Below are 27,043 nucleotides of genomic sequence, written 5' to 3' on the forward strand. Positions count from 1 at the left end.
ACCGAAGTCTAAAAAGAAGAAGACCTATACATGCTACAATTGTGGCAAGAAAGGTCACCTGAAGAAGGATTGCCGGAGTTTAAATAACTCGAATCCTCAAGGAAATATTGTAAGCACTTCAGATGATGGGACTGCTTTGGTTAGTGAAGCAGTGGTAGCAAATGAAGGCAGAAAGACATTTGTTGATGTCTGTTATTTGACTCGGGAGCTACTTTTCGTATGACCCCTAGAAGAGAATGGTTCAAACAATATGAACGTATCTCAGGAGGATCTGTATACAGTTGCAATGATCATGAACTAAAGATCATTGGAATTGGAGATATCATTCTGAAGATGCACGATGGTACAGTTCGTACTATTCAAGGTGTACGACACATGGAGGGTTTGAAGAAGAACTTATTGTCTTTAGGACAATTGGATGATCTTGGTTGTAAAATGGTGATACATGAGAAGATCATGATAATCAAGAAAGGCGCGGTTGTACTTATGAAAGGAGAAAAGGTGGGTGCTAATTTATACATTCTGAAAGGCGAGACGGTACAGGAATCGAAAGCATCTGTTGCTTCGAATAGTTCAAGTGATAAAGTTGCTATGACATGGCATCAAAAGCTTGGACACGTGTCTGAGCAAGGTATGAAGATTCTTGTTGAAAGAAATCTTATTCCTGGTCTTACAAAGGTATCGCTACCTTTCTGTGAGCATTGTGTAATCAGCAAGCAACATCGCCTGAAGTTTAACATATCAAATTCTAGAAGTAAATTGGTTCTAGAATTGGTTCACTCTAATGTGTGGCAAGCACCAGTTCAATCCCTAGGAGAAGCAAAGTATTTTGTATCATTTATTGATGATTACACTAGGAGATGTTGGGTGTACCCAATCAAGAGGAAGGCGGATGTGTTTGAAGTTTTCAAAGTTTACAAAGCGCGAGTTGAACTTGAATCTAGTAAAAAGATCAAGTGTTTGAGGACAGATAATGGAGGAGAATACACTGGTGATGAATTTGATAAGTTTTGCAAACAAGAAGGTATCAAAAGGCAGTTCACAATAGCATACACTCCTCAACAAAACGGAGTGGCAGAGCGGATGAACAGAACCTTGTTAGATAGAACAAGGGCGATGTTGGCAACTGCAAGCTTGGAAAAATCATTCTGGGCAGAAGCAGTAAGTACTGCCTGTTACGTGATAAATCGGTCACCATCAACTGCAATTGAGTTGAAATCGCCGATGGAAATGTTGACTGGAAAACCAGTTAATTATTCTGACCTTCATGTATTTGGAAGTCCTGTGTACGCAATGTACAATTCTCAAGAAACGACAAAGTTGGATCCGAAGTCCAGAAAGTGTTTGTTCTTGGGGTATGCTGATGGAGTTAAGGGGTATCGCTTGTGGGACCCCACTGCCCACAAAGTAGTCATCAGCAGAGATGTTGTCTTTACAGAAGACAAAGATCTTGAAGATGTTAGCACTTCAAAAGAAACTATACCGATACAGGTGGGTAATGAATTTCATAAAGATTCTTCTGAAGCAGTACCAGAGCACGATGAAAATCAAGTAGTCGTTGATGAAGCTCCAGTGACTCGTATTTCTAATCGGGAAAGGAAACGTCCAGGGTGGCACTCAGATTATATTATGGAAAGCAATGTTGCATATTGTCTTCTAACAGAGGAAGGAGAGCCAACAACTCTTCGCGAGGCACTAAATCATTCAGATGCATCTCAGTGGATGACGGCTATGCAGGAAGAAATTGAAGCTCTTCATAAAAATAAAACATGGGAACTTGTGTCATTGCCGAAAGGTAGAAAACCTATTGGAAATAAATGGATGTATAAGATCAAGTGAAATGGCGATGATCAAGTGGAGCGGTATCGTGCAAGACGGGTGGTTAAAGGATATGCTCAGAAAGAAGGTACAGACTTTAATGAAATATTTTCTCCTGTGGTTCGACTTACAACAATTCGAGTAGTTCTAGCGATGTGTGCTACATTTGATTTGCATCTAGAGCAGCTAGATGTGAAAACTGCATTTCTTCATGGAAATCTTGAAGAAGAAATTTATATGCTTCAACCAGAAGGTTTTGAACTACAAGGAAAAAAGAACTTGGTTTGCAGGTTAAAGAAATCTCTGTATGGTCTCAAACAGGCGCCGAGATGTTGGTACAAGAGATTTGATTCTTTCATAATGAGCCTTGAATATAACAGACTTTATGCAGACCCTTTTGCATATTTCAAGAGGTTTGGGGACAATGATTTTGTCATTTTGCTGTTATATGTAGACGACATGTTGGTTGCAGGCCCCAACAAAGATCGTATTAATAAGCTGAAGGCTCAATTGGCTAGGGAGTTTGAAATGAAAGACTTGGGTGCCGCAAACAAGATTCTAGGGATGCAAATTCACCGAGACAGAGATAATAGGAAGATTTGGCTTTCTCAAAAGAATTATTTGAGGAAAATATTAGAGCGTTTCAATATGCAAGATAGTAAGCCAATCTCAACCCCACTTCCTACTAATCTCAAGTTATCCTCCGTTATGTGTCCTAGCAGTGAAGACGAGAGGAAGGAGATGTCTCGAGTACCGTATGCATCAGCAGTGGGAAGTTTAATGTTCGCAATGATATGTACAAGACCAGACATTGCACATGCAGTGGGAGTAGTTAGTCGGTACATGGCGAATCCTGGTAAAGAGCATTGGAATGCGGTAAAGAGGATCCTTAAATACATCAAGGGAACCTTAGATGTTGCATTATGTTATGGGAAACCGAAATTTATTGTCAAATGGTATGTTGATTCAGATTATGCAGGTGATATCGATAAAAGTAAATCTACCACTGCATATGTTTTCACACTTTGTGGTGGAATAGTAAGCTGGGTTTCAAAATTGCAGTCAGTTGTGGCGACGTCAACAACAGAGGCAGAATATGTAGCAGCTACTCAAATTACTAAAGAGGCAGTATGGTTGAAAATGTTGTTGGAGGAACTCGGGCACAAACAAGAGAATATCACTCTATTCTGTGACAACCAGAGTGCCTTGCATCTTGCAAGGAATCCGGCATTTCATTCAAAGACAAACATATACGAGTTCAGTATCACTTCGTTCGTGAGAAAGTGGAAGAAGGAACCGTGGATATGCAGAAAATTCATACTGACGACAATGTGGCCGATTTTCTAACAAAGTCAATCAATCGTGACAAGTTTATTTGGTGCCGTTCCTCATGCGGCCTAGCGGAAACGTAAACAACATCATTGGCAAGGAAGGATTATCGTGTGAAGATTGATTGAGTCTTAAATCAAATCTTCAAGTGGGAGATTGTTGAAATAATAATAAAATTGGTTGTTGGTGGATGTAGTTGGTGAAATAAGTGGATGGTTGTTGGTGAGTTGTAGGTAAGACTTTTCATTACCTAACTTGCCTAACTCTCACCAAATCCTAATTCTTACTACTATAAATAGAGCCATAAGCAAGCATTCAAATCATCCCAAAACACATTCTTCTTCTTATATTCTAAGAGTGTAATAGAGAGTTTGAGTTTAGTCTCCTAATTGCAAGAGATATAAGCATTAGTAATTATCCTTGTAATTAGAGAGAAGTTGTAATTCCTATTATTCTTATTAGTGAAACGTTTCTTTCCTTGCCCGTGGTTTTTACCCTATTGGGGTTTTCCACGTTAAATCTCGGTGTTCCTTTATTATCGTTTTCATATTATTACTAGTGGTTTGCTATAATTCGGTGTCACTTTTCTCAACACATGGCTCCATTATCGTTGGCAAACTTAGGGGTGTGCCATGTCGCACCGTGCGCTTAGGGGTGCGCCACCACACCACATCGGGCTATAGCCTAGCTCTGATGCCATTTGTAAGATCGCAAACACAATGTTTCGCAATATAAGCCCAAGAGTCCATCCTTTTCTAAAATCAATTGGTATTAGAGGGACTTCCCCTTAGACTTATATACATACATTTATTTTTGTCTCCCTCCTATGTGGGATAGGTTTGCACCCCAACAGTATGTACATAGGAAATTGAGCTATGGGGTTACAACCAATGCAGCTGAGTCAATGAGCTATGTAGGTAGAAAACTGAGCAAACACAACCTGACTCTAATAGTTTCCTGTATTTAAGCTATGTATGATCTGTCTTAGTAAAGGTTACTCTATATCTATTTCTCGCATTTTTAAATGGATTTTACTAACGAAAACCTCTCTAACTGTCGTGACCACATAGATAATATTCTTCCTCCTTCGGTTAGCCCTTCTATGAGATGGTCTAGATGGCTTTCTCGTAAAGTTAACATTTCTTATTGGCTTCCACTACTAGAAACGAGGTCTTGCCGGACCAAAGGTCCGGACGATAACTCGTCCCCGAAAGTGATCCCGGACGACCTTTCGTCCCTGAAAGGTCGTCTGGGAAAGTCCGTCCTTGAAAGTATTCCTGAACGACGACTTTTTCATCCCGGACGCACACGTGGGCCCCACTTTGACTTTCAACGCTGCATTCGTGGACGGTTTTCTCGGACGACTCTTCCCGGACGAGAAGTCGTTTCTCCGTTATAATATTAAACTAATATTTATTTTATTTAATCGTTAAACAACGCTGGAATAATGACGTCATAATGACGTCGTAACTTTTCCTGGACGACTCTTCCCAGACGATAAGTCGTCTGGGAAAGCCATTATCTGCATTTTTAGCAGATTTGGTTTCTGCATTTCCAGCCGAATAATACGGCACAAAACTGCAGTTTCCAGTACATTTACAAATGAAAAACCTGCTATATAATAACGATTACGAATTCACAAAATACCATAATAACACTAAACAAAAGTCTTGAAACATACACTTGTCCAAACATGCATTACAATATCCGAAAAACTACAAAATAAAATATCGTTTACAAAATGTACCAACCATTTCATAATTGTCTTGACGCACACTAAACAAATTACAAACCGTCAAATGCATCATTATACAAATCGTTATCAAAGTCATGGTAAGAGCTCGGGTTACCGGAAGTGGAAGTACCGGTATTGGAAGTACCGGTAGTGGAAGTACCGGGAGGATAGCCAAATCTTGGTCGAACATCGTCGGGGATTTGCATATTATTAAAAGCAATTATTCGTTCAATGTCGGCCGCCGTGTAGTATGGTTGTGGTGGTATTTCGGGTTGACGACTCCGACCGGTAGACGATGAAGATTCAGAATTAGTTACCGACTTTGGCATCTTCGGGCCCAATCCGCGTTGGTGTCCCGGTCGTTCGCCCAAAACTTGTTCCATGATAACTTCCTCGTCGGTGCCGGGAAATTCTTTTAACAACCTCTTCATATCTTTCTACAAAGTTAAAAAAATATAAATATTACTAACATATCATTATTTATATATACATACATACGTATAAAAATGTATCACTTACAAAACCATTATAAAAATTTACCCCGATTATTTTGGCCCCCGTCCCCCCCGACCATCCCGGCCATCATTAGGAAAAGCATAGCAAAGAAATTCATCTGCATAAATACAAAATAAAAGTTAATAGAACAATGATATATACATATACATTTATACAAAATAAAGTGAATAGAACAATGATATAGACAATGATATAGAAATACTTATACTAATGCGGAAAATGATATATATTCATATAAATATAATATATTTACAACAACAAGAATATATATATATACACACACACATATAAATATATGTGTATATATATACATATACTTATACTAATGCGGAAAATTTAAAAAGACGTTCATAGAAATATAAATCATTTGATTACAACAAGCATTTTTATATAAATGACAAGAATTACACATCAATAGTCATCATCATCGCTAGAGAAAGCTTCATTTCAAAGAATTTGGGGATTTAGATCATCGAACCTAAGGTAGAACTATTTCGAAATTAACCACTAAACCTAACAATAAGCATACAACAATAAGCATAAGCATAAACATAAACATAAACATAAACATAAACATAAACATAAACCTAAGCATAATCATAATCATAAGCATAAACATAAACATAAACATAAACAATAAAATTTATAATTATATACTTATACTTGTATACTTATAATTACATACTTATATACTTATACTTGTATACTTATAATTATATAAGTATATACTTATACTAATTTTTCTAATTAAACTTGTATACCTATCAATTTACTAATTAAAATTGAATTTTAGGACCAATTATAATCAAAACTTAAGCAACTTAACAAACTAAGCATGAAATTCATGAACCTAAACATATTGTCATACAACAATTTCATGTTCTTGACAATTTCATCACAAAACCCACCACTTTACTAACTAAATTCGGATTTAAAGCCTCAAAATATTCAAGGAATCAACAAACATAAGCATATTAACAAACTAAACATGAAAATCATAAGCTAAAACATATATAATCACAACAATTATCAAATGTTAACCCCAATTTTTGGATTTGGGGTTTTAACAAACTAAACATGAAAAAGAATCAAAATTAAAAAAGAAAAAAGTGAAGAACATACCTTGGTAGTGATTGGGATAAAAGATTGTTGGATTTGGTGTGAAAGAAGCTCGAAAATGCCGGAAACCGCTCGATTTCGCCGGAAGTGTGTGAGTGTTTTTGGTAGGTGAAATTGTGAAAAAGGAAGCCAACAATTCAGCTTTTCTGCCGATTTTTTGCCGGACGACACATCCCGGACGATAAATCGTCCGGGAATAAAATGGAGGGAAACGAAAATATTTAGGCGCCGCTGGAAATTTTGGTGGAGTGAGTTTTTTTATTTATTTTTCTTTATTAATTACATATAAATTATAAAAAATTACTTAACAATAATTTTTAATTACTTAAATATTATTATTAATTACTTATAAATTATAAAATTATTTTAAATTTTAAATTTTAAATAAATTGATAATTTAAAAAACAATATAATTACTTAAGTAATTAATTAAAAATTACTTAATAATAATGTTTGCATAATTTAAAAAAATTATTTTTAAAAAATCAAAAAAAATTACTTTTAATTTCTATTTAATTTACTGATAATTAAACCCTAATTACATTCAACCTACCCCTAAGTAATTAAACCTTTATTTAAAGCATTGTACAATTTCAGAATAATGACAAAAAGGTGCAGTAAAAAGTTAATTATACATCATGGGCTTACAGGGAAGTAGCTGAGTGTGATAAAGTAATTAAACCTTTTTTTTAATTTATTTCTAAAAACGGCTATTTTTTCACCTATAAATACACCCACTAACTCAACTCATTTCACACACTTCTCAACTCAAAATCAAAATCAAAACACTTCCAACCAGTGAAAATGTCAACACTTTCCCCAATGATTGTTTCATTCGATGTTCGTTACGGAGGTGATTTCCGTAATAAAATGAAGGAATACATGTGGGGCAACACAATTTCGTTTGAAGATATCGACATTCGTGATGTTGGTTTACAAGACTTGCTAACCTTTCTGAAGGAAAAAGTTCCGTGTGAATTCACGGCTGTTTACTTTTATAAAGACGATTGTGATGCGGATTTAAGGCCATCAAGTTATCTCTCTACCGATGACCAATGGTACTTTATAAAAGATTCTATTGAAGATCGTGGTAAACGCATTTATCTGTATGTGGTTCTTGAAGATGAAGAGACGTTGGGTTATTGTTACCTCGCTGAATCAGCTGAAGCGGCAAGAGAAAAACCGATGTCTCCTGAGTACCTCACAGATGGTGAAATGACTGGTGAAAATTCTTTCTATATAATAACCCACTAATAACAACAATATGTGACTGCACAATATGAATCACCATTACCAGTATGGTCCAGAAGAAACTTTTGTTGTGAAATTCTGTCGAACATGTGGTTCAAAGATGGTGGTCAAAACTTGCTTGTCGGATGAATACCAGTACGGTCGACGCTTTTATGGTTGTGGTGGTACGTCCCGGATCTTGATGATGTCTGAGCGTTGCAGAAGGCTGCAAATTTGGATTGATCCGCCCTACACTGAAAGGGGGCGTGATGTAGTAATAGAATTGTTAAGGTCTAAAAGAGCTCTAGAACATTTACTCAAAGACATAACCATGTGCTCGTTATCTTGATGCATGGCCTACCAGTTTTGATAACTAAGCAAAGATGCTATCAGAAAACTGAAATGATTTGACATAGCCTAGCAACTTTAATTAAAGAGCCATGCATCAGAGATGCTTTAATTAAAGCTGATGAAGACAGAGATTCTTTGACTAAAGTCATGAATCATATATGCTTTATTTAAAGTAATATTCAATAGATGTATTCAATAAACGTGTTTATTGACACAACTACCTACCACCTACTACCTCTATAAATATCACCTCTCAATTATGAAGGGAAATCACCTTATACTTATACCGAGTTTTCTTTCTTCTATTTCCACATTCACACATCACCTTCTTCTCTCCCTCCCACTATCACACAATGAATCCACCAGGAATCGTTAGACCTATTAGTGAAGGTCGTGAGGTCAATGTAGAAGACCTTCCAGAAATTGTCCAAGAATTCAAAAGAATGGACTGGCTTCCTTTCGTTCAGGTTGATGAGTACTTTTTTCCTCCACTCGTGCGTGAATTCTATAGAAACTTTCAGTTCATTAATGAAGATACAGTGAGGTCTCGACTCTATAACGCTCAACACGAGTATACTCTCCCACAATTCGGTGCACTATTGGGCGTTCCATTTGATGGTAGAAAGATCTATCATCCCGGTTTTGAACTTCAAGGTCTTCCTGATTTTATTCCAAAATATGAAATGACCACACTTCTATGCCATAATGTTGTTCCATACAGGACCATAGTAAATACGGGCATCATTGACGGTTATCTTCGTCCTGAAGTTGTCACAAGAAATGCAATTATCACGAGTAACATGTACCACCGTGAACCAGATGTTGATAATTTATCAATGACTGAAGCTTGTATTCACTGGTGCATGACTCACAATATTAGAGTTAATATTGCTCATTTAGTCGCTTCCAGAATGAACGGGCTTTATAACTCAACAAGACCTCTTCCATATGGAGCGTTTCTGAATCGTTTATTTACTAATATTGGTGCAGTTAATGGTCGTTTAGGATCTTGTATGTTAAGTACGGTACCTATTACTGCTGAAACTACGACAACATCGAGCTCAGGTTCTGGAAATTCGTCCACTCGGTCGGATGCTCGTAGTCATCCTCGTCACCATCGTTAGTAGTGTGATTTAATTTGTCATTCACAATCTTTGTATAATATTTAATTTCGTAGTGTGATTTAATTTCGTAGTGTGTTTTAATTTCGTTGTGTGATTTATTTCCGGTTTGTCTTCTGTAGTGATTAATTCACAGTCTTTGTATAATATTGAATTCGTGTGTGTTTACATGTGTGATTTATTTAATTTCGTTTGTCCAGTGTTAATTATAGTAAATTGAAATAAAACGACAATTTTATTTGATATGTTATAAAACGATACATGGCCTACCAGAAAACTAGAAAATGACAATAAAACAAATGATACAGCATAAAAACGATACTAATATTACCAAACTTAACTAAACTTAACAGTTTAGTTGACCGAAATTAAAATACATTTCTTCATCTTCGAAAATCAAATAGAGAGAAATGCGATTGGAACGCCAGAACAGTGTCTCTTTTATACCGTTCCACTGCTCTTCGGTACGGAGATACATAGCGGACAATTTCGGAACATAGTCATCTTCGTAATACAACACATCCGTGTATTCGAACGGAACCATTTCCTGCAAAAACAAAAACAAGTCCTCTAAACTTGCGTGGCGAACGTCAATTTCTCTGAATATAGACTGACAACTACGGGCATAATCGTAATCTCTCCTTTGATTACGGAATTCTCTTCCGTAATACACTTCCAACGAGACAATCATCGGCTCAAGGGTATGCATTTTCGATGTTAATTTCGTATTTATATGGATGAAAAAAGATTTAGATATGTGTTTGTGTATAAAAATGGTGTGTATATATAGCAAAAATTGGACTGATCAAGCTTATCGTCCGGGAAGGGTTTCCCAGACGATTTCTCGTCCGGAAAGAAAACGGCGCGAAAATTGCCACGTTTTGGAGCCAAATATTTTCAGGCCAAAAAAAAAAATTAAATAATATCTTCCGGGGCGATTTGGAGTCGTCCGGGAAAGTGAGTCAAAAATGCAGGTGCTAGGGGGTCCTTTTTTGGCGTTTAGTAACTCATCCCGGACGATGGCCATCGTCCGGAAAAACCTCCGTCCAACAAAATCGATTTTCTAGTAGTGTTCCAAATTGTATATACTTAACTTTGGGTGGAATCCAGATTGAGACTATTTGTTGTCCAGTTTGCAATCAAAATGTAGAGGCCAATGACCATGTATTTTTCTGTTGTGGAGTCGCTAAATATATTTGGAGGCATGTTTGATTCTTGTCACACACTTCAATGTCGGAGTTTTAGTGTTGGTTCGATTGGATTAAATGGTTTGAAGAATGGAGTTTTAGTGTCGGTTCGATTGGACATAAAGGTGAAAATATATTTCATGGTTTCGACTTTTCTTTGGTTTATGTGGTAGTTCAAAAATTTGTGTTATCTTCAATCCTCTTCAATTGAAACAAAATACTTTGTTCGATCCAGTTTGTTTATTTTTAGTTTAATTGACTCATATATAGAGATAGGTAGAAAAGTTAATTGCATAATCAAACCACTGTAATGTTTTTTGTTTTCCTCTTCTATCATCCTGCATTGCTGTCAAAAGAGTTGTTCTTTTATATATATATATATATATATATATATATATATATATATATATATATATATATATATATATATATATATATATATATATATATCACTTCGAAAAAAATGATACTACCTCTAATCCATTATAGTACTCAAGTTTGTATGACTCAGTCTTTTGTGCACTTCATATTATGAAATGATTAAGAAGTACATAACTTGATGCAACTATAGCACCACTTAGATGATGGGAAAATAGGTCACAACGGGCAATCTACAAAGCGGAAACGAACCCGTTTGACAAGCATTTCCCGACCCGTATGAACCCGTGAGGAAACTAACAAACAAGCTATATCAAATCCAACCCAAATCAGTCACCAAATCTGTTCCGAATCAGTAGCTAAACAATAATCAAGCACACACTAAATACACGAGACTTTTTACGTGGAAAACCCCTCAAAATCGAGAGTAAAAACCACGGGACTCGTAAGCCACTTAAATTCCACTATCATTAACAAAGAGAGCAATACAATAATCCTTCTCTAGATCAACTAGAGGCATACAACAGCATCATACTCTTGAACAACAATAATCAACAAGTATATGAAACAATTAAAGACAAAAGAAGAATTTCATCACCCAAAATTCTGCTACTGTTTGACCTGCTGTAACTCGAGCTACAGACCACTTGAGACGAATTCAACGGTTGAAAATGTTGGCACTTATGTCAGGAAGACACAGCCCAAAAATGAAGAAGATTCAACGGTCGGATCTCCGGGGATCGAAGATTTTCTGGCCTGCTGTCACTGTAGACGGGAATTGGGGTTTCACTCTATTTCTTGATCCATCTCTCTGCACTCTTATGATGAAAAATAGCTGGAAACATGAGATAAAAGATGCCCTCAGATGTTGACTAGGTCAAACAACAACTTGGGCCTTAAATTGTTGGGCTTGGGCTTCCTTACATAATTGGAAACCAAAAAATAAAACCCAACATTAGATTCGAGGGTGTTAATCTTACTAAACACGAGATCCAAAATCCGGAAACAAGGAAGGTTGCGTTATTCGATCACACAAAAACAGATGATTCCAACTCTATATGTAAGTAGATGAAAATCATTGATTACATTATATTCGAAACAGCAAAACCTAGAGCAGGGATTATGTAAATTCATCCACCGATCACCCTATCTCATAGTCAGGGCCGGGCATGATGCCGTGCGGGGTGGGCGATCGCACCGGGCATCAAATTTAAAGGGGCAACTATTTAAGAGTCCAATTTCATCTATACTATATTCATTTCAGCCCATAGTTCTAACTCATATAAACCCTTATTTAAAAAATTGAAAAAAGCCCATACATAAATTTAGAAATATTGAAAAAAACTCATTTACACCAACTGATTGTTGCCTCATTGGGCATCCAAGCGAAGAAAATAATGTTGATGCCCGTACAAATAATGTTCATGAAAATAATGTTTTCTTTCCTTACTAATGTTGATGCCCATACATAAATTGTATTGTGTTTATTGAATAAAAATCGGCGTAGGGATGAGTCGTCTAGTTTGACTAGGTTCCAAACCCTTAAAATATTATGGCGTGCTATTTAAAGTATTGATAGGGGGCATACTTTTTACCATCTCGCACTGGACATTCAAATTCTCAGGCCCGGCCCTGCTCATAGTGTTTAAAAATATACAAAGTAACAAATACAAATTAGCAAAACACATTAATTAAATCATTTACCGTTCAGTTGATTTCCGCAGGAGGTGACCGAGAAGTAGATAATATCTTTGTTTCCTTTACGTCAAATGATTCACGTGAGTGATTTTCCCTGAATTCTTCTACAAGAGTCTCCAATGGCATAGCTCGAATTGACTCTATAGTCACCTTACTTGGAACATCTGTGTAGGGGTGTGCATAGTTCGGGTAGAACAGAAAAAACCAATAATCAAGTAGGAACCAACCCAAAACCTAAATACCCGAAGTTATTTGGTCCGGTCCTTGGTCCATAGTTTTCCATTTTTGGGGGTTTCGGTCCGATCCAGGTCAAACCCGAAAAACCATGTTTTTGGACCGAATGATGATGTATATACTTGTGAGAGATTCATGGGAGAATAGTATGTTAGCTCTATTTTATTTATTTACGGCATATCTCCTACATATACATTCAACTAATTACATGAAGAAAATTAATATGAAATTAGTATAGTATGCATCTTTTCTCTATTGTTTTCTTCATGTTGTCGATATGTTTTCTTCATTACGATCAACATGTAACATCTGTTTATTTTTAGTTATTGTGAGTACAAGCTAATTTCATAATAATTTTCTACAATTGCTATATATTAAAGTTGCTATATATTCAACTTAGTGATGAATGCATAAACAAGTTGGTCTTTGTAAATAATATAACATCGTAGTGCCGAATTTAGTTACAGTTTGTAAGTTAGGTTAGTGTTTGCTTACTGTAAACAAAATAACATCGGATTTGTTTAGTGTATAATAGACCTGTATTTATTTACTTTTTTTTCCTTTACTTTTCATATATTTACTTGATGTTTTTTTCTCTCTCTAAAAGTAATAGTCTTAAAAAATGGGTGATATGGTTACCTCTTTTCAAAGTAAAACTAACACGTTCTGTTCACCATTCAGAAAAAAAAGGCATGAAAAAACAACAGTTTTTTTCCCTCAATACTTTAAGAGAATACAAAATGGAAGAAGATGTGACAACAGTAACACGAGTAATGAAAATGCAAAAGATAACTAACTAGTGAAGCGGAATGAAGTTGCATTGCAATAGAGACGGTAGGTAATTAGATCATTGTTGTAAGAATTGAGACTAATCCCCGATTAACAAGATTTTGAAGCTGGCTGCCCTGACATCTCAAAATCGGCCAATACACCAAAATCATTAAAAATATGGATTTTGTCGATTAGTCAATTAAAGTCGGTCAAAATCATTCAAAGTCAAATTTGAACTTTTAAGCCGCTTTAATATTTTTGTAATATTTAATAACAATTTGTTGGGCCCTAACAAGTGCATTTCTTGGATCAGCCATCATAAACGGATATGTTTGATGGGCCTGTATAATATTAGTATACTACTTTGATGTGGATTCTTATAGAGTTAGGGCTGGAAATCTGAAGCTTTAGTAATTGTGCTAACAAAAGTTAGCCCATACTCCGTATAATAAATGGTTCGATCGATGCCCTAAAAACTGGTTGCTACTAAAAACTCAGCCGCTGCTAATTCTCTGGTATCGTTTGAAGAATTGGTGGGTAAAATAAGAGGAGGTACGTTTACTCAGTAATTTTGTCAATATGTTTTTCATTTTAGGGTTAATTTGAATTTGAATGATGTGTGTGAAGGCCGTTATGTTTCTAGTTAATTGCGTAATGAATTACTCCATATATTATTAGGGTTAGGGTTAGGGTTATTAACAGTTTGTGCTATCATAGCTTAGTAGTTTCAAGCTATGACATCATCCAAGAATTCGAGTGTAGCAGCGACTAACAAGGAGGCTATGGTGATGAATTACCTTCCTGATGATGTTTTGCGTAAAAATATCTTCATTAGGTTACCTTCAAAACAAGTAGCTCAAATGAGATCCCTTTCTAAAACCTGGAATTCTGTTTTATCTGACTCTTCTTTTATTAAATCTCATCTTCATCATTCAATCCACAACAACAAATACAAATTCGACCACAATCAGAAAGATATTATCGCCTTCTACTTTGCATTCCGTGATAACAGTATATCTACATATTTCACACTAAGCGCCTCTCAATTTCCCAATAAGGAGCCCTGCAATTATATAAAACTCCCACCATCTGGATGCAATTATGTTATTGGTTCTGTCAACGGCTTAATATCTTTTTCTAATCATGATGATGTTGTTCACCTATGGAACCCTTCTCTCTCAGCCGCCTTAATACCTCTCTCTGATGCTAATAACATTCCTAGTGTTCGTAAAAGTAGCTCGCATCGTTCTGATTTCAGATTCGGGTATGATCCCAAAACTGACGATTACAAGGTTGTCAATGTTAGATGCTATTATAGGACGACACCGCAACAAATGATTGATGAATGGCTTCCTGTAAAAGTATATAGTGTTAGAAAGGGTTGTTGGGAATCAGTAACTGGAAAGTTTCCATCTCACATTACTAGTTTCAATGGAAGAAATGTTCTCGGCGATGGGTACGATGGCCGTGTCCATTGGCTTTGCGATGTAAATGATCCCAACAACAAGAATATCAAACAAACAATAGTCGCATTTGACTTGAGTCTTGAAACATTCACTGAGATTTCACTTCCACCAGAATTTGTCAAGTCTAATAATCGTCAGCGGACTAATGTTTTGGGGGTTTTGTTTGAAAAGCTTTGTGTGATTTCATGTGTTGATGGTGGTGATTATGAGGTGTGGGTAATGGAAGAGTATGGGGTGGCTACTTCATGGGTAATGAAACATGTAATTTCATGCTTGACTTATCTTTATATCGATATAGTTGGATTCTCATTACGTGGCGACCTCATATTTAGATCTTGTGATGAACATTGTCTTGGTTTGTACAATCCAAACGCTGAGAAACTTAAGATCCTCAGCCCGCATATGATTGATAAAAGAATTGGTTATAGTGCTTTTGTTGACTACGTTGACAGTGTCGTTTGGCCGGTAACACCACCTGCTGATGGTAAGTTTGTCAGCAAGCAGTTTGAAAGTTTGAAGATTGAAAACGAGTAATAGTTGAAAGGTAAATTATCAGTTTCAGAGGAAGTTTAATCTTTATCTTTATTTTAATGCTATGTTTTGTACTTAATGTCTACTTGGTTCAAACAGGAATTCATGGTTAGTAGTTCATTTTCTGGTTTGATTATCTTCTGTTCTAATTATATATGTATGTTGTAATGAGCTACTTAGTTGAAAACGAGTAATAGTTAGGAAGGTGAATTATCAGTAGTATCAGAGGAAGTTAAATCTTTATCTTTATTTTTATGATATGTTATGTACTTTCTACTTTGTTCAAACCGGAATTCATTCATGGTTAATTGATTTTCTGGTTTGATTATCTTTTGTTCAATTATGTATGTATGCTTTTGATGTTGATATTCTGGTTTAAATGATGTTACTATATATAATGAACTACTAAGTTGATAGTGATGCCCATAGTTACTCGTGTGAAATATGTACTGTTGTTGGTGCCATTATTTGACTTGTATTCCAACCTCTTTATGGAGTTGTGATTCACATTGTAAGGTATGAGTTTTAAGATTCATTTTGGGTTTATTCTGACACCACCTCTTTCAAGGTAACCAAATATATATAACACTGAACGTAATGTATATATGACATTATGGCAAATATGCTATTTTTGATTTTCAGTTGTTGCAATTAGACAAGCAAGTGAATATGCCATGTGTACCAAACGGACGGTCCAGTTCATATACATTTGAAGACACTAAGAATGACATCACTGAGATGCAAAAGTTGTGCTTAAAACTCTGATATCTAAAATTATCATCTATCAAATGAATTGACATTACCCAAGTTATCAATTAGTTTAAGGGCTTGTTGTTTTTTACATTTTTGTGATTTTGTTTGGTCAGCTCTGAAACGCGCAATCCAAACACCCCAGTATATAAAATAAAGTAGAAAATTGTAAACTTTAAGTTGTATAACAGATGCAGCTAGTCATTAAGCTATGTATCTGTCAATGAATTCATATTTCTCATATTCTTTTTTCACTTTTTCCTACATTTGTCATCTTCTCTTCCAATATGAGGAAGGAGTCCAACAATTTTGAATATGTATCTGTCATAGTAAAATGATATTTCATGATTGTTAAAGTTCTCTGTTTCATAATTCATGATAGGCACACATACTATCACCCAAAGTATCTTCAACAATAAAATGCCAAACCCTTGCAAATTAGAACGGCTAACAATTTCCATTTCAATTCTAACTCAATATGCGACAACCAGAACAGTAATCAATTGTTTACCAATAATCACCACAAGAACAAACACCCTCCAGAAAATGGTGAAACCTCTTAGCATCCCTAACAAATATCTCCCTTTGTTCAACAGCTGACACACATTTCAAAAACATGTGACAATCGCAACACACTCGAAGATTCTTAGTCATACGAATCACACTTTTATCAGGTGTACTAATAAGCCCACATGCAACTACAAGTTTCTCACTATGACCATATAAATTTGACACTTTAAGCTCCTCATTAACATCATGCAACACAAACTCTGTATCAGGAACATAACCATAAACCTCCAGCTTCTGTATCAAACTCTCAAGTTTCTCATTTATTGCCTTTATTTCACTATGTGAGTGATCATTGCTAATGCTACTAAACTTGTGGACCCCATTTTGCGCTTCAACCCATGTAAACCCCGGGGTCTTTTTTAAGTTTTTGTTAGTCATCAGTGCGCGAATCTTGGCCACATTTTCCCACTTCCCTGCTTTTGCATATATATTTGAAAGCATTACATAATGACTAGGATCAAGGTTGCAAAATTCGTTATTAGGGGATTAATCGGTCGGGACTTTAAAAGGATTAATCGGTAATTCGGGGATTAATCGGAGATTAATCGGATTGTACTTTATACATTTAAATATTAAAATTTTAAAATTATATGTGTAAATATAGAAAAAACCATAAATAAAAAAAATAACTTTAACTAAATTGTTTAAAATTATTCATTTTGCTCAAAAACTATAAAGTTGTAGTTTAAATTCATGTTAAAATGTTAACCATTTTTTACTTTGACCGACTTTGATTACCAAATTCGATTTTGACCCATCAATTGGCGTTGACCGTTTAATTAAACGGATTTTTGGAAATCGGAACGGATTGCTCTTAAAAATGATCAATCGGAGATTAATCGGCGAATAATCGGGTTTTTTGCAACACTGACTAGGATTATTAGGCTGTATTTCAATAAGATTTTCAGCTGCTTTTTGTGCCAATTCAACTTTTTTATAGATTCTACAAGCTCCGAGTAATGCAGACCATAGACCCACGTTCTTTTCAACTGTCATGTTTTCAATCATATTAAACGCTTGATCGAGTTTTCCAGCACGACCTAAAAGATCAACCATGCATGTATAATGTTTCACATCTGGTTTTACAAAATATCGTTCTTGCATTAATGAAAAAACATGAAGACCTTCTTCAACTAAACCAGAATGACTACAAGCATATAAAAGCGAAACGAAAGTGATTCTATTTGGTGTGATTCGGTTTTTTGACATTAACGGTAATAATTCGAGTGCTTTTTCTCCTTCCCCATGATACCCGTAAGCTGCAATCATTTTATCAAATATCTCTCTAGCAGAATCAATGCTTCCACATTTTGAATACATATCGATAACTGCAGTTCCTAAAATCACGTCTAGCGATTGATATTGTTCATGGCCCCTAACTTTGCACAAGCATTCACAACCGTCACCATTGAAATCTTATCAGGTTCTTTCATCTGATCAAACAAAACCAATGACTCATTAGCATTCCCACAAGCAGCATACGCACCAATCATAACAGTCCATGTAGTAAGGTCCTTATCAATCATCAAATTGAACAACTTTCTTGCATCGTCTATGACCCCACATTTTGCGTACATGTCAACAAATGCAGCGCAAATAAACATGTTCATACACAATCCAAATTTGTGCACAATTTGATGAATCAATGTACCCCTTTTGAGATCCTGTGTATCCCTACAAACTCTTGTCACATAAGGCAAGGTATACACATCAGGCTGTTCACCAGACCTGACATATTCCATAAACACTTCAAAACAACTGGTATAAATTCCTAACCTTGGCAAAACCACCGATCATAACACTCCAAGAAACAGGGTTTCTTTCAGGCATTTCATCAAACAGGTTGTGGGCATCATCCAGAGCGTTGTAACGTACATACATATACAAAAGCTTGTTAACCAAAATAAGGTAATCGAACAAGCCACTAACAAAAATTTGGGCGTGAAGGGGTTTAATCTGTTGTAGGTTTTTACAGTTAATTAGGGAGGAAAGGTAGAATCTTGGGTCCAAATATGATCATGGAAATGACAGTTTGATTGGCTATCATCTAGATCTGGTAAGGCAGAAGCAACAAAAGAAAAGTTGTGGGACTTATTAGAAAGATTTGCAGAAAACAATTTAGTGGTATGATTTTTGAGTTTGATCGTCGAGGCTAACTTTTAAACTGCTTATTTAATCCATTTATTTATCTGATCCCATCTCAAGTCAATGCCATTTTAATTTTTCTCTTTTTCTCCCATTTTTAAATAGGACTCTCGTTAACACATAGACTAGGCTATTCTTCCTTCGGTTAGCCTTAAAATGAGATGGTTTAGAAGGCTTGGTTAAGATCGGCTTCCAAATTGTAAAAATTTACCTTGAAATCTAGTTTGCACTACAACAAATGAGCCCTTTCCAGACGACATTTTGCGACGACATGTCGTCTGGAAAGCCCTATCCCGACGACATGTCGTCGCTTATGTGTCGTCCCTAAATCCTCGTCGCGAAAAGGTTTTCCCGACGCCTATTTTACGTCTATCCCGACGACGGTGGGACCCACTTTGACTGACATAGTCAAAGATCAAGTGGCTCCTTTCGCGACGACTTTTTGCGACGGCATGTCGTCAGACATGATAAAGTCAATTGTTGACTGATTTTGACATTTTTGGTCAAAATCACCTTTCGCGACGACCCTTTTGCGACGACATGTCGTCTGGAAAGCCTGTATTAATTTTTTTTACAGCAGCTTCAAAAAAGCTGCTGTCCAGCCGAATTCGTCACACAAAATACAATTTCTGCCCAGATATTCAAAAAAAAAAACATACCATAATATAATAAATATAAATAAATGTAAATGATAAACATTTAAAATAAAATCACAAATTTCCTGCGATTACCACGATGGCTATTCATTACACACATAATTTACATGATCATCATCATGTTTGGGAGTTACAAAATACGATAGCGGCAGAATTAGCAAAAGCTATACACAAAAACTATACTCAAAAACTATAAAGTTGTTATAATTGAGTGCCTTTAACTACATAGCAAAAAATATACACTCAACCGGTTGTAAGTTGCTAGCAGCTATAGCTAACCTCGCTTCCTCTTTGTTCATGCACCTCCTTTGGCGGAATCCTGGGGAAGTGGTCAAAGTACAATATGTATGTTCAATAATATAACATAAGAATAAAATATATTGTTGTACAAAACGAAAACATAACCAAAATCAATGATTTCATAAGATAAGGAAATTGTTACAAATGAAATAAGGATGAACTCATTACCATATCTGCCTCCTATGCTCGAATGTTTTTTTATCAGTTAACAAAGCTACACAATGAGGCACAAAAAAAGAAACTACTAATCTTACACAACGAATGAATATGAAGAAATCACACAATCAGCTGTAAAAAAATTGATTAACAACTTTGTGCTTCTCAACGTTATCAGTTAAACGCTTTAAAGGGCTGCAATTGTTTTATCATAAAAATAAAACAAAATGTTTCAGTTTGAAGTAAAAACTTACTTTGAATGGTAGCAGGCCGAAGATAGTCTGCTTTATCGTCATCTTTATCATAAAAATAAAATCTATCCATTAAACCAATAAACAAAATGAATCTTAAAATCTGAAACAACAATCTTCAACAAAAAAAAAAGGTGGACAATATATCATAAGTAAAATTTTTGTAAAATATCAAAATTACCTTTTCTTTCAATGGCATGCTTCTGTTCTGTTTTCATGCCATAAACATCTTAACCAAATATTTCAATCTTTCTAGTTCATAAACCTGCACATTTGAACATACCCACTTATAATTAACAGTGAAGAGATTACATATGTGAACAACAATTATGAAACAACTATAAATGATAAACATAAACACTCATAAATCTGCAAAATCTAACAATTCTCTAACTTTAATCTATAATAAATTAACTAAACACAATTCCTGTAGCGACCCGACCAAATCATGTTTGACGGCGCCGTCTACTTAGGTCCCGTTACGTGGTCATAAGTCTTTAAAACAACGTTTGACCAAAAGTATGTCGCATTTATTTCAAAAGTAAAGATGTTTCAAGGTTTACAAAGTAGTTCGACAACTAGATACATAACAAAGTTTAAAGTACAATTGAAACATATGCGACACAATTTAAAAGTAGCCAAAAGACGCTCCACGTATGCATGTATACTCGATATCCAAGCAAAGCATCAAAAGTAATGAGCGAAAGCATGTATCACAAAACGTTCAAGGACCTGAGAAAAACATAGAATCTGTCAACGAAGACGTTGGTGAAATCATAGGTTTAAGTAAGTAAGTACAAATGAACCACAAGATTTGTAACATTGATATAATAGTAATACATTCCAAAAGTTTGTTTCACGAGCACCCAATTATCAATGCTTAACTTTCCTTCCATAGAACCCCATCACAATAGTGTTAGAACATACACTGTTTCACGAAAATATATTTCATTCGTAAACAGTAGCGAACCGTTTGAATGAGGGTTTGTCAAACCCATATGGATCCATACAACATAAGTTCTCGCTTACACCCGGCAAGTGTAACTAATGATAATCGAATTGAGGATTTTTGTTCTAAACTCGTATGTAGAATGTTTGTTTTCCTGTACTTGTGTTCACTTAGTAAAAAAAATGTTTATGTTTTCTCATCCCAATTGTAAGTTCAAAAAGAGTAAAAGTGGGACTATGATCTCACCTTGAGTGCACGTATGAAAAGTACTTCACAAAGTAACGTGTGCGAATGATAGTGCTAGTCTTGACCTAAACAAATAGGCCGTATCAATAACGGTAAACACGATAGGTCAAAGATGTTCAATTAGTCCTACGGCTCGTTACAACTCGATTATGTAGCATGTGAAATCAAATTGTCAAGTTTCATGCAAGATACAAGTATATAAACAAGTTAGGAAGGTTGCATAATTATTTGGTTAAGTTTGACAAAAAGTCAAACTTTGGTCGGTCAAAGTGAACGAAAAAGTCAACACGTTCGGGTCGGGTCCCGAACTATTTTTCTGAGGTTTTTAATCATGTATGAGCATGTTAGAACAAGTTACGTGTGAATCGGAGGTGCGTAGCATAGCAAACATTATTCGAAAATTGACAAAGTTGGACAGACCACTTTGGCGCGCCGCGCGGGTATATGGCGCGCCGCGCCATTACCTGTACAGAGAAATCTGGCAGTTTTTAAGTTTTATGCACGAACCTAACTTCAAACAATCACCATTTATGACCCGCAAACAACCAAAACATGTATCTTATATCATCGGAAAGGTATTTTGACAAGGAAAACAACTAAACACATTTCAACAATCACATTTACTTTTACAACAACCAAAATCACATTCAAGGCTCCTCATTAAATGCATTCAAGTTCATAAATGAAATTTGATGATTCGGCAACCAATTTACATGAATGATATGCCGTTTCGAAGGTGATCAAGCATACAATACAACCTAACACTTACAAATAACATTTCATGTCATTCAAAGCATTAAATGTTCACATTAAATTCTATCAAACCCTAACCAACAACATCAAAATCACTAATCATGTTTATGAAGTTTTCTAAGACAACCTACACATCAAATTGAAGCTAGTGATACTAGGAACACATTTAATACATGCATTTATCACTTTTAACAACATTCAAACAACCAAATCACCAAATCAAACACACCAAAGTTCATATTCAAACTAGTTACTTCAAATAACGAAATCGAACATATAAATCATATATTCATGTTAGACTTGAGCCATAGACACTAATTAACAACTTTATAAGTTAAAAACATCAAGAACACAAAATCTAGTGATTTTAGAAAGTTACCCAAACTTGATGAAATCGGTATGGAATCGAAGAGGAAGATGAGAGGATTCCGAATATGCAATTTGTTTATATGGATGCTTGCTCGATTTGATTTGGATGATGAATCCTTGAAGTGGTGTTTGAGAGATTTGGTGAAAGTGTTAGAGAAAAAGGAAAAAGAAAAAGATTTAATGAATGGAGGAGGAAGAGTGTTGACTCTTTGACCTAGTCACCTCTTTGCTCCTTTGTCAAACTTAGTCCCTCAACTTTGGAAACGAGTGCGTGAATTACCTAAACGAGATAATTTAAAACGCGTATTAACGGGAGATGTTATAAACATATAACGGAGTTTAAAATAGTATAACGGAAAAGTAAACGGAAAAAGGCGGGATGTTACATTACCTACTCCTTAAAAGAAATTTCGTCCCGAAATTTAAGTAGGCGTAGTAGTCGTTGTTTCTTCCTCGGGATCTTGCGTTTCCGGAGCCGGGAACAAATGAGGGTATTTATTTTGCATTTGATCTTGCCTTTCCCATGTAAACTCGGGTCCCCTTTTGGCGTTCCAACGGACTTTAACAATCGGGATTCGGCTTTGTTTCAATGTCTTGACGGAGGTGTCCACAATTTCGACCGGTTCCTCCACAAAATGAAGTTTGTCATCAATAGTAAGTTCCTCGAGAGGGATGACGATATCGGGTTCGGCAAGACACTTTTTCAAGTTAGATACATGGAAGGTAGGATGAACGGAGTTCAATTGAGGCGGAAGATCTAAACGATAAGCAACGGTTCCAATACGCTCCAAGATTTCGAAAGGACCAATATACCGCGGATTTAGCTTCCCGCGTTTCCCAAAACGGATTACACCTTTCCAAGGTGCGACTTTTAACATTACTCGGTCACCGACTTGAAATTCGAGGTCGTTGCGTCGTTTGTCGGTATAACTCTTTTGACGACTCCGGGCCGTCCGAAGCCTATCTCGGATTTGTACGATCTTCTCGGTGGTTTCGTGAATGAGTTCGGGTCTGGTGATTTGCACGTCGCCTACCTCGGCCCAACAAAGAGGTGAACGACATTTTCGGCCATATAGCGCTTCAAAAGGTGCGGCTTTAATACTCGCGTGATAACTATTGTTGTAAGAGAACTCGGCGAGAGGTAAGTGCTTGTCCCAAGCTTTTCCAAAATCAACCACGCAAGCTCGTAACATGTCCTCTAAGGTTTGAATTGTACGTTCGCTTTTTCCATCGGTTTGAGGATGATATGCGGTGCTCATGTCTAAACGCGTTCCCAACGCTTCTTGCAATGTACGCCAAAATCTAGAAACGAAACGGCCATCTCGGTCGGAGATAATCGATAAAGGTACACCGTGTCGGGCTACGATCTCCTTAATGTAAAGTTGTGCAAGTTTCTCCATTTTGTCCGTTTCTTTCATGGCAAGGAAGTGTGCGGATTTGGTGAGACGGTCAACAATAACCCAAATGGTATCATAACCGCCCGTCGTTTTTGATAGCTTGGTGATAAAATCCATCGTTATCCTTTCCCACTTCCATTGCGGGATCTCGGGTTGTTGAAGTAGTCCGGACGGTCTTTGGTGTTCGGCTTTGACTTTGGAACATGTCAAACACTTGGAAACATAAGTAGCTACGTCCCTTTTGATGTTCGGCCACCAATATAGTTGTTTAAGGTCGTGGTACATCTTATTGGCACCGGGGTGAATCGAGTATCGTGACTTATGGGCTTCATCTAAAATAAGGCTTCGTAGGTCCCCATAACTAGGCACCCAAATCCTTCCGGCGTAATATAGGAGTCCGGTCTCCCTAATTTCGAATCGAGAGACGAGAATGTTCAAGAGCTCGTGTGAAAGGTTTTCATCCTTGAGAGCCTCATCTTGGGCTACCCGAATTTGGCTATTAAGGTTTGTGTGGATGGTGATGTTTAAGGCTCGGACACGAAGAGGCACCGCTCTTTCTTTTCGACTTAAGGCATCGGCTACTACGTTTGCCTTCCCGGGATGGTAACGAAGCTCGCAATCGTAATCGTTCAAAGTTTCAATCCACCGTCGTTGTCTCATGTTTAGTTGCTTTTGATCGAAGATGTGTTGAAGGCTTTTGTGATCGGTGAAGATAGTACTCTTGGTTCCATAAAGATAGTGTCTCCACATTTTAAGTGCAAAGACAACGGCTCCGAGTTCGAGATCATGAGTCGTGTAATTCCGTTCATGAATTTTTAGTTGTCGAGAGGCATAAGCAATGACTTTCTTCCGTTGCATCAATACACACCCAAAACCATGTTTCGAGGCATCGCAATATACAACAAAATCATCATTGCCTTCGGGAAGTGACAATATAGGAGCGGTGGTTAGCTTTGTCTTCAAGATTTGAAACGCGGATTCTTGCTCGGTCGCCCAAATGAATTTCTTTCCCTTGTGAGTTAATGCGGTTAGAGGACGTGCAACCAAAGAGAAGTTTTCGATGAATCTACGATAGTACCCGGCGAGACCCAAGAATTGACGAATGTGAGTAGGAGTAGTAGGAGTCTCCCATTTACTAATGGCTTCGATTTTCGTGGGATCGACTTTAATACCTTGATCACTTACAACATGACCAAGAAATTGAACTTCCTTCAACCAAAATTCACACTTGGAGAATTTGGCATAAAGTCGTTCTTGTCTCAAGAGTTCAAGCACAAGTCGGAGATGTTGTTCGTGCTCTTCTTCATTTTTAGAATAGATCAATATGTCATCGATGAACACAATAACGAATTTATCGAGATACGGTTTGCACACGCGGTTCATAAGGTCCATGAACACCGCTGGTGCGTTAGTGAGACCAAATGGCATGACAAGGAATTCATAACTACCATAACGAGTCCGGAAAGTGGTTTTGGAGACATCTTCCCCCTTAACCCTCAATTGATGATAACCCGAGCGGAGATTGATTTTTGAATATACACAAGACCCTTGTAATTGATCAAAGAGGTTATCGATGCGAGGGAGAGGATATCGATTGTGACGATCGCTCCAAATCCATATGGACGAACACGTCATTCATTGATTTCATTGCGAGGTATTTGACCTCTATGTGATACGTTTTGTAACATTGCATTCGTTTAAAAAGGTATTTCATAAATGAATATATAAATTCCAGGTTTTTAACATCTGATGATTCCTAGGTATAGACAATCACCATTTAAATGGTTTACAATAATACATCTGTTGACAATACAGTCAAAATAAGATACATGGTAATGGTTTGGTGAATGCAAGTTTCTTGTATATAGCATGTATGACTCCAAGCACATAACTTGTATCACGTATGAGCAAACAGCGGAAGACTTCTAGAAACCTGAGAATAAACATGCTTCAAGTGTCAACACAAAGGTTGGTGAGTTCATAGTTTTAATATTACACATAATCCGTATATCAATGTGGATTACAAAAGTTCAGTTGTTTCATTCAAAACGTTTATCATTATGTTTTAAATAAAAGGTGGACCACAAGATTTCAGTTGTTTCATCCGAAACGTTTATCAATCGGTTCTACAAAATTGAGCACCCTGGTAACTAAACTTTAACGTTTATATAATTTGTACCCTCTGTATAATCATCTTAATAATACACGCAAACCAACGTGTACGCTTCTCAAATAGCATACGTCCGTTAAAAGGCTAGCACTCTAGCTCGAACGGGGATGTCAAGCCCTATGGATCCATATACTACTACTCGCGCCCACCAGTTCTTATAACTGGCAGTTACTAGTTACCAAAGCTAAGGGATTTTTGGTTTAAACTCAGTGTAGAATTTAGTATGTACTTGTATCCATTGCGTTTAAAATAAATTGCATGTATTCTCAGCCCAAAAATATAGATTGCAAAAGCAATTAAAAATGGAGCAAATGAAACTCACACATATAAATATTGTATATCGGTTAATAAAGCATTTGCATGTATTCTCAGCCCAAAAATGTAGAGAGTAAAAGGGATCTTATGAAACTCACTGTTTAATATTGATATACAATATTGCAGGAAAGCACGTAGACGCATCGGAGATGATAAACACGAGGTTTGATTCACAAAAATACCCCCGAACATTACCCATAACCTCCTTGGCAATAACCCATAATTTCCTTAGCTCTAGCTTGCTCGAAAACTCATTTTGAAAATTACTTGGACAGCACTCCGTCGTAATATTTGATGTACATTATTATTTTTGTATCGCAAAAATAATAACACTAATAATAAAAAATAATAAGATTAATAATAATCTTATTAATAATAATAATAATAATAATAATAATAATAATAATAATAATATAAATAATAAATAAAATAAATACGGAGTAATATGTATGTGTGTGATTATCTCGAGCCAAAAACTGCAATTTATAGCAATCATACCTGAAAAAGCACCCCATGCGATCGCATGGGATTT

The 27,043-nt window shown here is 36.2% G+C and overlaps 1 protein-coding gene and 1 pseudogene across 1 annotated transcript; one reads left to right on the forward strand and one right to left on the reverse strand.

The window, feature by feature from the left end:
* The first annotated feature begins 14,221 nt into the window (after positions 1 to 14,221).
* Positions 14,222 to 15,487, forward strand: LOC139854007 (F-box/kelch-repeat protein At3g06240-like). The gene has a single exon (XM_071843339.1). The coding sequence runs from the start codon at positions 14,222 to 14,224 to the stop codon at positions 15,485 to 15,487; it is 1,266 nt and encodes a 421-aa protein (XP_071699440.1).
* A 1,137-nt stretch (positions 15,488 to 16,624) lies between these two features.
* The window catches only part of LOC139854008 (pentatricopeptide repeat-containing protein At2g03880, mitochondrial-like), a 50,331-nt pseudogene continuing 39,912 nt past the window's right edge, over positions 16,625 to 27,043 (reverse strand).

Source organism: Rutidosis leptorrhynchoides, chromosome 6 (genome assembly GCF_046630445.1).
Source record: "Rutidosis leptorrhynchoides isolate AG116_Rl617_1_P2 chromosome 6, CSIRO_AGI_Rlap_v1, whole genome shotgun sequence".
NCBI classification, from domain to species: Eukaryota; Viridiplantae; Streptophyta; class Magnoliopsida; order Asterales; family Asteraceae; genus Rutidosis; species Rutidosis leptorrhynchoides.